A 14263-nucleotide genomic window follows, 5' to 3' on the forward strand; every position below is an offset into this window, starting at 1 on the left:
GGTAGTGGCTACACGTCCTTTTCGGTCACGTTGTTAGGCTTCCAGTAGTGGACGGAAAAGCTTAGTGTCCCGTTTTTTTCTACTTAACCAGGACAACCTGAGCCGACAATGGGCTGTTGGATGGTTAGATGACACCATCTTCAAGCATTTCTCGGGTTTGCGTACGTATCACTTCGCGTTCTTTTACCTACACGTGGTAAGGACGCTCGTTGATTTGGCGTGCGTCGTCGTGCGTGATTATTTTGTGCTGTGTGATGGATGTCTGGCGCACCTTAGAGAAACTTGCGAAGCAGGACCGGAATTCAAACAAGAGCGTGCGCAGTGCAGTCTGGTTCCTGGTCGACAGCACATGATTCGTGTCGATATTACCGAATGCCGTGTCTGTGGCGTCGGTGGCCTCTGACGCAAAACAGTTGCCAATTTCTTCTATTTCGCTAGCAAAAGCGATTGAAGTGTCGCTGAAGAGACGTGGTTACTCGTTGCTAAAATTGGTAACAAGCAACTGCGATCGGCTACTACGTAGCTGTATGACAGTTCTGGCTACACAAATGTCTTGTTTTTCAGAAGGTTCTCCGAGTTCGTTTCGGCCACTGCTATGCCATCGTCCAAATTGCAGCATGTGATGTCGACCATGACACTCTCTCGAGGAGGACACATGACGCTGTCTGCAGAAACTCGAAGTACGTCGAGATGCCGTTCGTAATCCTGTACATCAGTTGCTCGGTCGGGTCAGCTGAAAACATGACACGACGCTCTTGCAGGTCAATAATAGCGCCATACTCTTGAATATTGTCAACTCTAAGAATAACGTCATGGGAGCAGTCGCGTAGGACAAGGCATCTAGCGACAATCGTATATCCTTGGATCTGAACTGATACCAGTGGAGTAACATCATGGCCGCCAGCAATTCGAATCTGTGAGTAGTGCCATGACTTGATTACTTTTTTGAGAGTAGCACGTATGCGCACGTATGTAAGCCGGCAGAGTTTTTTCGTTCTTCAGTAAAGAGCTTTATCACTTCTTTTCTCTGCTTTTTATATTGCGAGAATATGTTTGCTCCTTTGTAGGTAAAATTATTGTCACACTCACACAAATAAATAAAAAAACAAGCTGGTTATACATTGTTCCTACTTCTGCGTACCAAGTTTGTTTTTGATGTCATTCTAAATTGTTTCTAATTTGTATTGACCCCTCTTGCACAATGCTTCTGCGAGGCCTGTAGGGTATCTAAATAAATAAAATAAATGAATAAATAATGAAATAAGGCATAGTGGTGTAAACTTGAAGCTATTGCAGTCTGACTGCTTGACAGTGAGAACATACGCGAATGTGCAAGACACGTTTTGAAAAGCGACAACAACAAAATAGTGTGGCATTACAACCTCCGAATTGGGAATTCAGGTATACGCGAATGTCATTGAAATTTAGAGTCTGATCCTCTGCTTTTCTAGTAGAGAAATATCTATATTTCTGCCAGGGCCTGTGTCGTATTGTGTGGCTTGCTACGTGTGCTTGCTGTTTGAAGCATGATCTTAATTAATATTGTCCACAGCTGTCTTATCTCTTATGGTAGTAGTGAAACAGCACTAGGTAGCAGAGTCTGACGAATTTCTATGCACACAGGAATGCTAGAAATTTTTCACTTGTGGAGTTGGGACTCCCTATTTATGTTATGTGGGGTATTAGCTAAAGTGTAGTATACAATTTCATAAGCTGGCAGTATATTATGCCAGATTTGTTGGCACAATCCAACTGTATTCACTGTTTTTGTTAATTTACTTTTTGGAACAACCTATTCTTCTGTCATGCCGTTTGGCCTTGATGGTATAAGAAATAAATAAAAGTACATTTATTACCTGAAAAATTGCTTATTTATGCAAATAAGTGGTCTTCTTCATAAAAGAGCCAAGGATACCAGCAGTTAGGCAAAAATTTGAAAGTAAAGCCGAAGCAAGCATAGTATGAGGCTAATGCGATCACAGAATAAGTAGAACAATACATTGGAAAGTATGGTCTGCGGGTGAGTAATGAAACCAGTCTTACGGGATTTCAAGGGCGTAATAAACTAAGAAAAGAGGAAATACAAAGGTGAATTTTATGGGAAGGAACGTCCGGAAAGGATATTTCGGTTCGGTTCTGCATTTAAACACACCCCGGCAATGAAGCCCGCAAGTAAGAAAACTGGCTCCTGAAAGAGAGCGCTTGCTTGAGTGATGTTCATCGCAGCAAGAGCGTCCTGTTGTAGGCGAAGCACGTCTGCTGATAACATCGGAGAGAAGATAAAGGCTGACCGCGAACCACTGTGTTCAAGGGTGCCGTCAAGTTGCGTGACTGCTTAAGTAGGACAAATAATTGAAGGTGACATTTAAATGTAGGCCACCTCCGTTCAGACGGTGTAGGGATGACGCGCAATACCTTTAAGCACAGCTGGTTTAAGTAACGATTTCGTTGTTGCTATGACAAGTGGTGAACAAAGCCGTTATAAATGATCCAGTCGTCCATCATTCGCTTTATTTCCACATGATTACGAAACACTACCAAGTACGCGCGCTCCATGCCGATTTACCCAAGGACATGCCTAACTCCCACAAGTAAATAATGATAGTCGTGGGAGCACACACACACACACACACACACATATATATATACATATATATATATATGTATGTATATATATATATATATGTATATATATATATATATATATATATATATATATATATATATATATATATATATATATGGGTGTGCGTGTGCGGGCGTATTTACAGTCATGCCGAATATGATTTACTGTAATGGTCATACTACAAGTAGCCCATCAGCTACTCGGCTCCAACATATCACTAAATTTTGAAATGTGAACACTTTCTATTGTATCATTTATAAATTAACATTTGCCGAAGTGTGGCCCCTTCAACTATGGACATAATGCTGCAAGTTCTGTTAAGCATCACTCTACGGCAGTTTGTTACGGACTTGAATACTGATGTTCCGTGCAAATCAGAAGACGTCATAAGATGGAGATTAGTGCGCCGTTACGCTTTCGTAATCGCTGGGAATTCTGCAAAATAAGAAAGGCATATAACGAAGGTAGCGGGGACTCACCACGATTCTTATGAATTGAAGGCACGTTTCTGGAAACGCAGCAGGAGATAAACATAACTGCAGGCCAAGCTGGAATCCTGTCTCTTAAGGTGCTCTTGCCAAAATACGTATAGAGGGGAAACTATTTTACGTGTAGAATAGCCTACGTTTTTTTTCTACATTTGAACGAGTTGTTCCATAGCCGGACTCAGGCTCCCGTCATCACTCTCTTTTTCTGTTCGGTTTTTTATAGGCGTTACTTCTAGCTGGAGGAGGAGTATAAAAAGGCTTCCCATCGGCGTACACTTCAGCAGTTCAATTTCACCTCCACAGTTGTGGAACTTGCAGCAACCATGGTCGTCGTAAGTACACATGTTCATTTACTTATTACGTTTAACTGACCAAAGTTCCTGGAAGAAAAACTGGATGAACTACTTCCCCCACAACATCAATAGTGGACTTAAACAACAGCTTCAGAAACAGCCGAGTCGCGTAGAACCTAGTACAGGGTAAAATAGCGTGAGCACTTCATGAGAAATGTGACTCCAGCATAATATTGCGTCATTATTTTACGAGATTGTGGGGGATTACATGCATGAATTAGGATGCTTTCGCTATTGAGTTGGTGGATCTACTGAAATAAAATGCAGTGTTAAGGCTGTAAATGCCCCGTCTGAGTAATTTCAGGTATATTGTGGTTTTCTGCACCAAAACCATGGTATGCTTTCTGGCCACGCTATAGTCACACGTTGTGCACCATATGTCGTTCAACTATGGTATGCTTCTAAATATTCGAACGAGTACCTTGTTACATTATTCCATAAACGAAACAGTACGCCTCCACTAAGAAGCAGTTCGCTAATTTTTCCAGAGGCGAAAACGTGGCAGCAGTTGAGCTAACATGGTGACCTATTTTATTCAATCTATAGATATTGGCATCTTAAAAGGAAATTGTCATTTGTTACTACTTCATAAATATTTTCGTCCAGGAAGACTGGATAATTGCTGTACCTTTTAGGACATGCTGGCATTCTGTTTTTTTAAATTGCTACACAAAGTGTACATACACGAAATTGCATTTTCATGCCTTCCTTCAGTTCCGTGCCAGCCTTATCCTGGCTCTGTTTGCCAGCGCCCTCAGCCACCCTGAGGTCACGACTGGGGCTGGCCTGAGCCAGGGCACTGCTGTGGGAGCTTCCTACGTTGCTGCTGCCCCAGCTGTCACCCGTGTCGACACCTACCACTCTGCTCCAGCAGTCGCCACCGTCCAGGCCGCTGCCCCAGCTGTCACCCGTGTCGACACCTACCACGCTGCCCCAGCAGTCGCCACCGTCCAGGCTGCTGCCCCAGCTGTCACCCGTGTCGACACCTACCATGCTGCCCCAGCCGTCGCCACCGTTCAGGCTGCTGCCCCGGTCGTTGCTGCTGCTCCAGCTGCCACCGTCACTAAGGTGGACACTTACCATGCTGCCCCAGCTGTTGCTACTGTCCAGGCTGCCCCAGCAGTCGCCACTGTCCAGGCGGCCCCGGCCGTCGCAACTGTTCATGCTGCCCCAGCTGTGGCTACCTACGCTGCTGCTCCAGCTATCACCACCTACGCTGCTGCCCCAGCTGTCACCAAGTTTGCCACTATCCAGGCTGCCGCCCCAGTCGTTGCCGCCGCTCCAGCTGTGACCCGCGTTGACACTTACCACGCCGCCCCAGCCGTCACCAAGTTCGCCACTATCCAAGCTGCCACCCCAGTCGTTGCCGCCGCTCCAGCTGTGACCCGCGTTGACACTTACCACGCCGCCCCAGCCGTCACCAAGTTCGCCACCATCCAGGCTCCCGCCCCAGTTGTTGCCGCCGCTCCAGCCGTGACCCGCGTTGACACTTACCACGCCGCCCCAGCCGTCACCAAGTTCGCCACCATCCAGGCTCCCGCCCCAGTCGTTGCCACCGCTCCAGCCGTGACCCGCGTTGACACTTACCACACTGCCCCAGCAGTCGCCACTGTTGCCCACGCCACTCCAGTCGTCGCTGCCGCCCCGGCTGTGACCCGTGTTGACACTTACCACACTGCCCCAGCTGTCGCCACTGTTGCCCAGGCCGCTCCAGTCGTGGCTGCTACCCCAGCTGTTGCCACCGTTGCCCACGCTGCTCCTGTCGTCGCTGCCGCCCCAGCTGTGACCCGTGTTGACACTTACCACACTGCCCCAGCTGTCGCTACTGTTGCCCACGCTGCTCCAGTCGTTGCTGCCGCTCCAGCTGTGGCTACCGTGTCCCACGCCGTCCATGCTGTTCCAGCGGTCGCCACTGTCCAGGCTGCTCCACTCGTTGCCGCCACTCCTGTCTACAGCTATGGTGTCGGAAGCCTCAATTACGGCGTCGGTAACTTTGGTTACGGACACGGCCTTGGAGCCTACGGACTGAACTATGCCTATGGTCTCGGCACTCCAATCGACTATTCCAACCTTCTCCTCCGCAAAAAGAAGTGTAAGTACTCCCTTTATATTCTCTATCTCCTATATTTTTAAAACACTGTTGAAGTAAATAGTTACTCTGCAACACATATAGAAAGTGACAAATTCAAACGTGGCGGCACATGGTACTACATCTAAAATGCATTGCTGTTTAAATCAATACAATTTAAACTGAACAAGGAATGATGCGTGCCAGTTTCATTACATAAATTGTATTGTGGCCGCATTGAGTATGAAATGAAAAACTTAAAGGCGGACCTGCAAGTGCCTAATGAGGACATGCAATTAATCCTATTTCCTACCAGTGATGTCAACAGTGAGACAGGCATGTTAGCCGGAGTGATGTTAGGTTAATGATCGTTCACATTATGTAATACTCAGTTTTATGTATTAAGTATATATCTGACGAAAATTCCCTCAAATACAGCAAAGTCTACTAGAGAAAAACATTACACACAGTCGGCGGCATATTTACCAGTTGTGTCACATTCTCGCGTTCAATGTCTAAATAGGGGCTGCATAAATATGTCCTAAATGTATCATTGTGTACCTAACGCATGTCGTGTTTCTGTCATTGCTTACGTAATCGCATGGTTTCACTCTCTTTTTTCAGAAACAACTCCTGAAATTCATGACTGCTCTGAAGATACCAACATTCCTCAAGTCGTTATTTTTAATAAAGTAACATTTGAGGGAAAACTACCTTTGCTTTCTTGTGTGTTTTACGAAGACAGTCACCGTATTGAACTATATAACGATGAATATATTGCCTTAGACAAGCTGGTTGGCACTTCAGTCGGTTCACATATGTCTGCCCAAGCCCTATGATAATCCTTCGCCATTTATTTCAACCACATGAACTTTATTTTCCAGCACTTGTTTTTCATTAACAACGTGCAGAAACTCTGAAATTTTCTAACTGAAAAGGCTAACTTTTAGTGGCTTGCCTTTAACGCTAGGTAAACGTACAATCAACATAATTTTTGAGGAGATAACAACGAGAATTTTCGGTGAAGCATTCGCATTTTTGCCGCTTTTGATTACGGTAACTTCTAAAGTTGTAAATGAAACGCTACAGAACTTTCTTTTACGGAGCCTTCTCATCACCCCAGCCGAAATTAAAGCGTGAAAAAGGCAATTTTGATCTTGTGTCAGCGCAACGTCTTGAGTATTTCAATGTAAATGTAAACTTGCCCTTCTCAACGGTAGACATCAGTCCGCCGTAGTTTAGGATGTGGTCGTGATGCGACACTGCTTGCGTCACAGGTCCGTCCGAGTGCTTTACCCGGGAGATGTGATAGATGTGCCTCCCACTCCAATATCATACGGCTCTGAGATTTGTTCCTTCAAGCTGCTTCTTTGTAGATCGAAGCAATGACACCGCCACATCACAGCGTTTTTTAAGTCAGCGCATGCGGTAGCGTTGCAGTGATGCTTCGCCATTGGTTGCCCACATGATGCCACGAATTGTGACACACTAACTCAAAACACCGTACACATACAGAGCCAGCGTGACCGCCATGATTGTGAGCACGAGAAGTACATGCGTAGCACCTAACTACAAATGACTATAACCCGACGTGACAGCTGCATCATAGGAGCACAAATGTGGAATGTGTATACAGTTTGATACCCAGCCCTGCAACCACAATTGACGTTTCGCGAACATTAGGGTCACTTATTAGTTCTGAGCCCTGGCGTGGCTCAGTGGTAGAATGCTTGATTGCCACGCAAAATGTTGCAGTGTGATCCATGGTGCGACCCTAAAATTTATTTCTTGCATTCGTCGGATTACGCTTCCGATGTCAGGTTTTTCTTAACGCTGGCGCGTTCAAACAATTCATGTATGTTCTGTACTCGGCAATAACTTTTTTCGGAACTGATGGGAAAGCTATGGAGGTAGAGCTTCTGCACACGTAGCATTACGCGAAGAAGTCCGTTTTGGTGCGCGTCTCGTAACGCCGTTAAAAGTGTGGGGGCGCATCATCGGCGTTTGATGTAGACGCAGACGCCACTTAGCGTTTTAGGTGCACGTAAGAAGGTGGGACTTTTCCACGCGTTCAACAACACGAAGTCACAACAGATAGATGAAAAAATGGCAGCATATCCACGGAGTGAATGATGGAGAGTGGGGCGAAGCATTCATCCGTCCATGCGTCCGTCTGTGTGACCGTCCATGCGTCTGTTTGTGCGCCCGTCCCTGCGTTCGTTCATGCATCCGCCCTGCGTCCGTTCATGCGTCCATCCATGCATCTGTCTGTGTGTCCGTTCGTCCATCTATTTAACACTCCAAGTCCCACCATCTCACATCTTTTTATCATATATTCCCCATATAGAAGCACCGCCATTCAGTGGACATTCCAAGAACTAAACGAGAGGTGGCACACGCACACTTTCTTACGGCTTGCGCTTCCGGTCTACTTCCCACCTTCAACCACCTTGAGTTCATGGTATAGACTAGTTCACTGTATTCATGGCACTGCGGCCCAATGGTCGCTAAACCTTTCTAAAACCAAGGAGGTAACGCCCAGCGAGTATAACGTAGCAACCTTTTCCTGTAAGACAGTGCTCAATGTACATGCCAGTGGCTGCTAATGTGAAATGAGAGACAGGAGGATTCAGCTTTTAATTTCTTACGGCTTGCGCTTCGTATCTGCTTCCCCCCTTTAACCACCTCGAATTCATTCATGGTATATACTAGTTCATTGTATTCATGGCCCTGGGAAAATCACCATTGGATTTGACAGCGTATCGCCCTATTGCCCTCGCAAGCTACCTCGGAAAAGTGATGGAAAGAATGGTTCTATTTCGTCTCGAGTGGTACTTGGAACGATACACCAAATACCCTTCTTGCATGGCAGGCTTTCGCCGACGCCGCTCCTCCATTGACTCCGTCCTTAACTTATCGACATTTGTTCAACAAGAAAAAAGTCGCAAGCGCATATCAGTGGCACTCTTTCTTGACGTGAAGGGTGCATATGATAATGTAGCTCACGATGCCATCCTCACTTCTCTCGCTGCAATGGGCATTGGAGGACGAATGTTTCAATAGATAAAAGATTATATAACTGGCAGGAGTTTCTTTGTACAAACATATGAGGGTACAACTGCCCAACATTACACCTACTGCGGAGTACCTCAGAGAGGTGTTGTAAGCCCCACATTGTTCAATGTGGCCCTCATTGGTCTGGTGAAGGTTCTGCCAAAGTCGGTGTGCCTATCTATATACGCCGATGATATTTGTCTCTCGAGTGCTGCAGTTACTCGCCCTCAGGTGCGTGCACGAATACAGCGGGCAGCAACCCTCACAACAGCCTACCTTCAGAAACAAGGCCTAAATATATCAACTGTGAAGTGCGCGTTGATGGCGTTTACACGCAGACCAATGGCGTCATACCCTGTTTACATCAATGGGCAGAGTATCAAATATGCACGGACGCATCGTTTCCTGGGCATAATAATCGACAGAAGTCTTCCATGGAGCCCACATTGTGCGTACTTGAAGAAGAGACTGCTATCTATTGTGCATATCATGAAATTCTTGTGCGGTAAAGCATGGGGAACTTCTGTGGCCTCCATGCTACAGCTGTACAGGGCCATATTTCTGGGTCTATCGCGCTACAGCTTGCCGGTACTGACTAACACTTGCAAATCGAATACTCATTCATTGGAGAGTTGGCAGGGTCAGGCACTGCGTGTCTGCCTAGGACTGCCCCAATGCGCTTTAACTTATGCCACAATCATGCTTGCCAAAGACCATCCGGTCAGGACATATATAGTTGTGGATTGCCTCAGAGCGCACATTCGAGATGCTAGCCGTGTTCCCGACCACCACTTGGCCCTTCTACCTTCCGGAAGACCACGTGCTTCTAAACAAGGCGCTTGGCCCGTAACAAATACGAATATCTAACTTGTGTAAGCTGCGTCCTGTCTCCAGTAGCTTCAGGTATAAAATAAAGGAGAGGGAGAGATCTAGACTTTATTATTTCCGGCAGATTGCTGGGATGCCGCCCCCCTTGGGACCAACGGAGAGACCAAGCCTCCCGGCAGCTTTCTTGGCCTGCTGGATCGCCCAAACTTCTTTGTCAGGCCCGAACTGAGCACCGCAGTCCGCCAACGCGCCCGAAGGTCTTCATTGGAGGATGCGACCCCAACATTTCTGACTAATGCTGAAAATTCTCATAGGATATAGTCAAGAGTGCCCCTGGTGGTACAGTACTGGCAGAGATAAAAACTATAGACGTCGGAATATATTTGATGCATGATGACAGTGTTCGTGTATGTGTGTGTTTGTAGCTGCCGCCACTGAACAGACTCCGCCCGACTTAGCTTGTGGTGAGGCGGAGGGTACTCTGGCTTTTGGAGTCAATAGTGTTGAGTTATGTTATTGAATTTAGTGAGCCGGACGTTCCATTCCCACTCTGGCGCAGAAAAGTCCGTTTGGGTGGCCGCTTCGTCTGACATGACTCGGAACGCAAGATCTCAGGCCACGTTGTGCGCCGCTTTATTCAGATTGTCCTCCGATTCACCAAGTGGTGTGTGGGCAGAAAACCACAGGATGTGCACGTATATGTAATCTCGTGAATTTTGCTTGTGCTAAGAATCCGCAGTGCCTCGGGGGAGATTCTGCCGCTGGCGTAGTTTCGAACGGCTGTCTGCAAGTCGCTGATTACACATGAGGTGTTAGTGTGGGCTATGGCCATCGCGATAGTCACTTCCTCTGCCGTTTCTACATTCCATGTGATAATTGACGCACTGCTTTTGCATTGTTGTATGTGGTCTACGACAGCAGCCACGAAGCGGTGACGTTCTTGGTAGCATGCTGCATCGACAAAGACTGCCTCATGGTTGCACCCAAACATCTTTGATATGGCTCTGGCTCTACTGACACGTCTGCCCTTGTTCTCTTTAGGGTGCATGTTTCTTTGGTATGAATGGTACTGTGAGGTCGGCACGGATAGCACGCGGTATGTCGTGTTTGTCTCTGTGTTGATTGTGGTAAGAAATACTGAGATTACATAGAGTCTGGCAACCTGGCCTAATCTTGGCTAATCGCTTGAATTGGGAGATTTGTTGTGCCACAATAAGTTCCTCAAGGGTATTGTGTAAACCAAGTTGAAGAAGGTGTTCGGTGCTGGTGTTTTGAGACAAACCTAGCGCTAGTTTGTAAATTCTCCGAATTAGGCTGTTGAGTTTTGAGTTTACTGCAGTGAACTATCGGTGGTACGCCACTGTATAAGTGATGTGACCTAAAACGATTGATTGGATCAAACGGAGGATGATAGCCTCATTTATGTCTTTGTGATTATCGGTAATGCGCCTTATGAGGCGCATCGTGTTAGACACTCTGGCTTCAATGTTGCGAACTGTCTCTCTATTGGTACCATTACTTTCTATAATTAGACCTAGCACTCGGATTTTATCCACGGTTCGTATCGTGTGACCGTCACTTGTAGTGAGTTTGTGAGTTTTGTATCAGCGTGTGCCTGCGCTTGGGGATGTTTGGGTGGCTGACCTCTAAGTGTAGGGAGATATAGCAGTAGCTGAGATTTCTCCGCCTATCAGGATTTTACAAAGAACTGGACTATCAGGATAGTCCAGTTCTTTGTAAACACCGTTCCACTGTGTCAATACCTTCCTGCAATCTCTGTTTAATGGAACCGTCATTGCCATCGCACAGCCAGAGGGTGATGTCGTCGGAGTAAGTGGTGTGATAAAGTCCTTGGATGGTTAGTAGTTTTGAAGGAAGACCAATGAGGGCGAGGTTAAACAACAAAGGAGAGATCACGGAACCCCGTGGGGTTGGCGCGCTTTCCATGGTTATTTCGGACTACCTGAGTGCTCCCACTGTGATCGTGGCCGTTCTGTCCGTAAGAAAAACTCTCATATAGTTTTACGTGCGAATCCCCAAGTTCAGGGCATTGACCTGATTTAGAATGGTGCTATGCGTGACAGAGTCAAGGGCCTTTTTGAGATCTAGACCAAGTATGCCCTTAGTGGAGCGTCCTGTACTGTATATGATGTGATGCTTAAGCTGCCACATGACATCCTGCGTTGAAAGATGCCTGCGGAAGCCAATCATGATGTGGGGGAAAATCATTGTCCTCGAGGTAATTTGTCAGTCTAGCCAGAAAAGCGTATGCAAGATGTTAAGGAGATGGGCCTAAGATTGTCAGTATTCAGTGGTTTGCCTGGTTTCAGAATCAGAATCACCTGGGCCTTTTTCCACTGCGGGGGCAAGATTCCTGTGCTCCAGCAGTTATTAATGTAGTCTGTGATATGCGGGATCGACTCATCGTCCAAAATACGTATTATCTTGTTTGTGGTGTTGTCCAGACCTAATGCATATTAGGAGTTAAGTTTTTGTAGGGCGGCACGGATATCCGCTTCGGTAAATTCTTCGTCTAGAGTGGTGTTGACCTGGCCTGTATAATCTGGATGCTGCTGAGTAGGAGCCTGAGATATGTATTTGGACTCTACCTCCCTAAGAAACTCCTCGTCGGTGGCCTTGTATGCATGGGTTAGTTTGTTGATGGTTTGTCGTTGGGCGGTTTTGTTGTCTTCTGGATCAAGCAGAAACCGTAGAAAATGCCATGTTTTACTAAGACTTTGATGCTTGTCCATCGAATTGCAGGTTTCGTCCCAGTGTTGCCAGCTTAGCTGTGTTGCATACATATCTTTCTCTGTGTTGAGGAGCGCTATGCGTTTCCTGAAGTTTCTGTTGTGTTTCTGTTTCTTCCGCCTTTTTAGAGCGATAGCTTTGCCTCCCACATGTGGAGGAACTGGCTATCGATCTCTTCGAGATTTGCCTCGGGAAGTACAATTCGGGTGGCTATATTAACACCCTGTTTAAGAGCGTGTATCCAGTCCTCTATGTCGCGGATGGGTTGGACCTGGTTCTCACGTGATTTGCAGAACTGGGCCCAGTCTACCAATTTTAGCTGTTTTCCCATATTACGTGGACCACCTTGAACATGTACCTCGATGACGTAGTGGTGGCTGCCCAGGTCCTCTAGGGTATTTTTCCAGGTGGTTGCAGATGTGTTTCTCGGGCGTCAGATCAGGCGTTGTGTCTTTACTGGAGCTTGTGCCCGCACGTGTGGGTTTGCTAGGGTTGGTATTGGGAGTTAATCCCTCCTGCTGCGAGTCAAACCAGAAGGACATTTTTTAGGACACACATAAGAGTATCTCCAGGCATGTGCGGCGCTTTGAAGTCCCCCGCTATTAGGATAGGATTTCGGCCAGCGATGTTGAGGGCACGTTTGAAGAGTGTGAGAAATATGTTCTTCTTTTGTTTAGGGTTGCTGTATACGTTATGTATAGAAAGACTTTCGTGTGTCTTGCGTTGTGGAACGAGTTCAATAAATATATTGTCTATATTGGTAATTTCCGTGTCGTGTTGCGTGAATGTAAGTTTTCTTCTAACTAGGGTGGTAAGGACCGTCCTCTCTCCGTTGGCATGTCCAATCGAGTGATAGCCTGCCAATTTAGCGAGACATTGTGTCTCCTGCGATAAAATGATATCGGGCTTAACTTTCACTTTAAGGTAATAGTGAAGATTTGCTTGCTTATTCGAGTAGCATCTACAATTTCATTGCCAAATTGTGTAGGCGTGGTTTCTAGCTATGATGAGACGCAGGAGGTAGGAATGTAGCCGGCAGTATCACACTGAATGCCGACGAGGAAGGTTGCTTCACAGTCACCATGGGGTCCAGTCCGCTAGGTGGCAGAGGGGTAATTCTAGCCTCCACAGCGATGAGTCACTGTTGTAGGTGTTCATTTTGTTGCCGGGTAATTTTCGCTATATTCTCTACGCGGTCAGCAAAGGCCGGGATCAGTCGCGATGAGTTGCTCATGCACTCATTTAATTCTTTGACTGATTGCTTAATTTCCTTCAGGAGTTTTTTCTCGGGCGGCACGCGTGTGGGTTTGTCTTCATTGGCCAGGATTCCGGCTCTGCGTTTGGGAGGTGGTGGTGTTGTACCTTTCTCCATTTTTTAGTGGGTGTAACAGCTGAGAGCGGTAGTACTACTGGTGCAGCATGTTCCGTGCTTTTATAATGGTGTAACTTCTTCTTGAGGGTCCTGCTTTCCTCTCCTAAAGCTGTCATGTCCTGGTTGCATTCAGTTACATCTGTTTTAGCTGCGCTATTACAGCCTCTAATTTATCAAGTTTGCCTTGAGAAGCAGCTTCCTCAGACCCCGAGCACGGACCCTTGACTACTTGTGCCCAGCTCACCTTGAAGTTTCCGCCAGGTCCCGGCGTACGGCTCCGAGATGCTGACTGCGACTGGGAGCGGGGCCGGTAGCGAGACTGCGACCGAGTCCGCGACCGATATCTCGACCAGGCTTTCTTTCCGGGCTTCCGTGTAGAAGTGGTGTCCCGCTGCTCGAGGCTGTTGTCGAAAGGAATTGGCTTCGTTGGGTGGTCTTCATATTTTTGTTGTTGTTGCTCCCATCACCGGTGTTTCACCAGGTACGGCGTCTTGTAACGTGCCCTGCACCCCTTCTCGGCCGTCTGGTGGTCGCCGCCGCACAGTTGACAAGTGGGCTTGCATTGGTGATCTTGCGGGGCGTCGGCCGTACCACAGCCACGACACACGTGGTCTTTCGGGTTCGGGCAAACATCTGCGTGGTGCCCCAGGCGACCACATCGATAACACGTGTCTATCTGCTTGCGGTAAAGAGAGCACCTCAACATTGCTCCACAGTATCGAA

The 14263-nt window shown here is 47.0% G+C and overlaps 1 protein-coding gene across 1 annotated transcript; it reads left to right on the forward strand.

Annotated features, from left to right (window-relative positions):
- The first annotated feature begins 3326 nt into the window (after positions 1 to 3326).
- On the forward strand, positions 3327 to 6248 carry LOC119186046 (uncharacterized). Its single transcript, XM_037434833.2, has 3 exons — positions 3327 to 3446; positions 4182 to 5559; positions 6160 to 6248. Coding segments are annotated over exons 1-3 (1389 nt in total). The 5' UTR covers positions 3327 to 3437; the 3' UTR covers positions 6162 to 6248.
- The last annotated feature ends 8015 nt before the right edge of the window (positions 6249 to 14263 follow it).

The sequence above is a fragment of the Rhipicephalus microplus genome, chromosome 3 (assembly GCF_043290135.1).
Source record: "Rhipicephalus microplus isolate Deutch F79 chromosome 3, USDA_Rmic, whole genome shotgun sequence".
Taxonomy (NCBI): domain Eukaryota; kingdom Metazoa; phylum Arthropoda; class Arachnida; order Ixodida; family Ixodidae; genus Rhipicephalus; species Rhipicephalus microplus.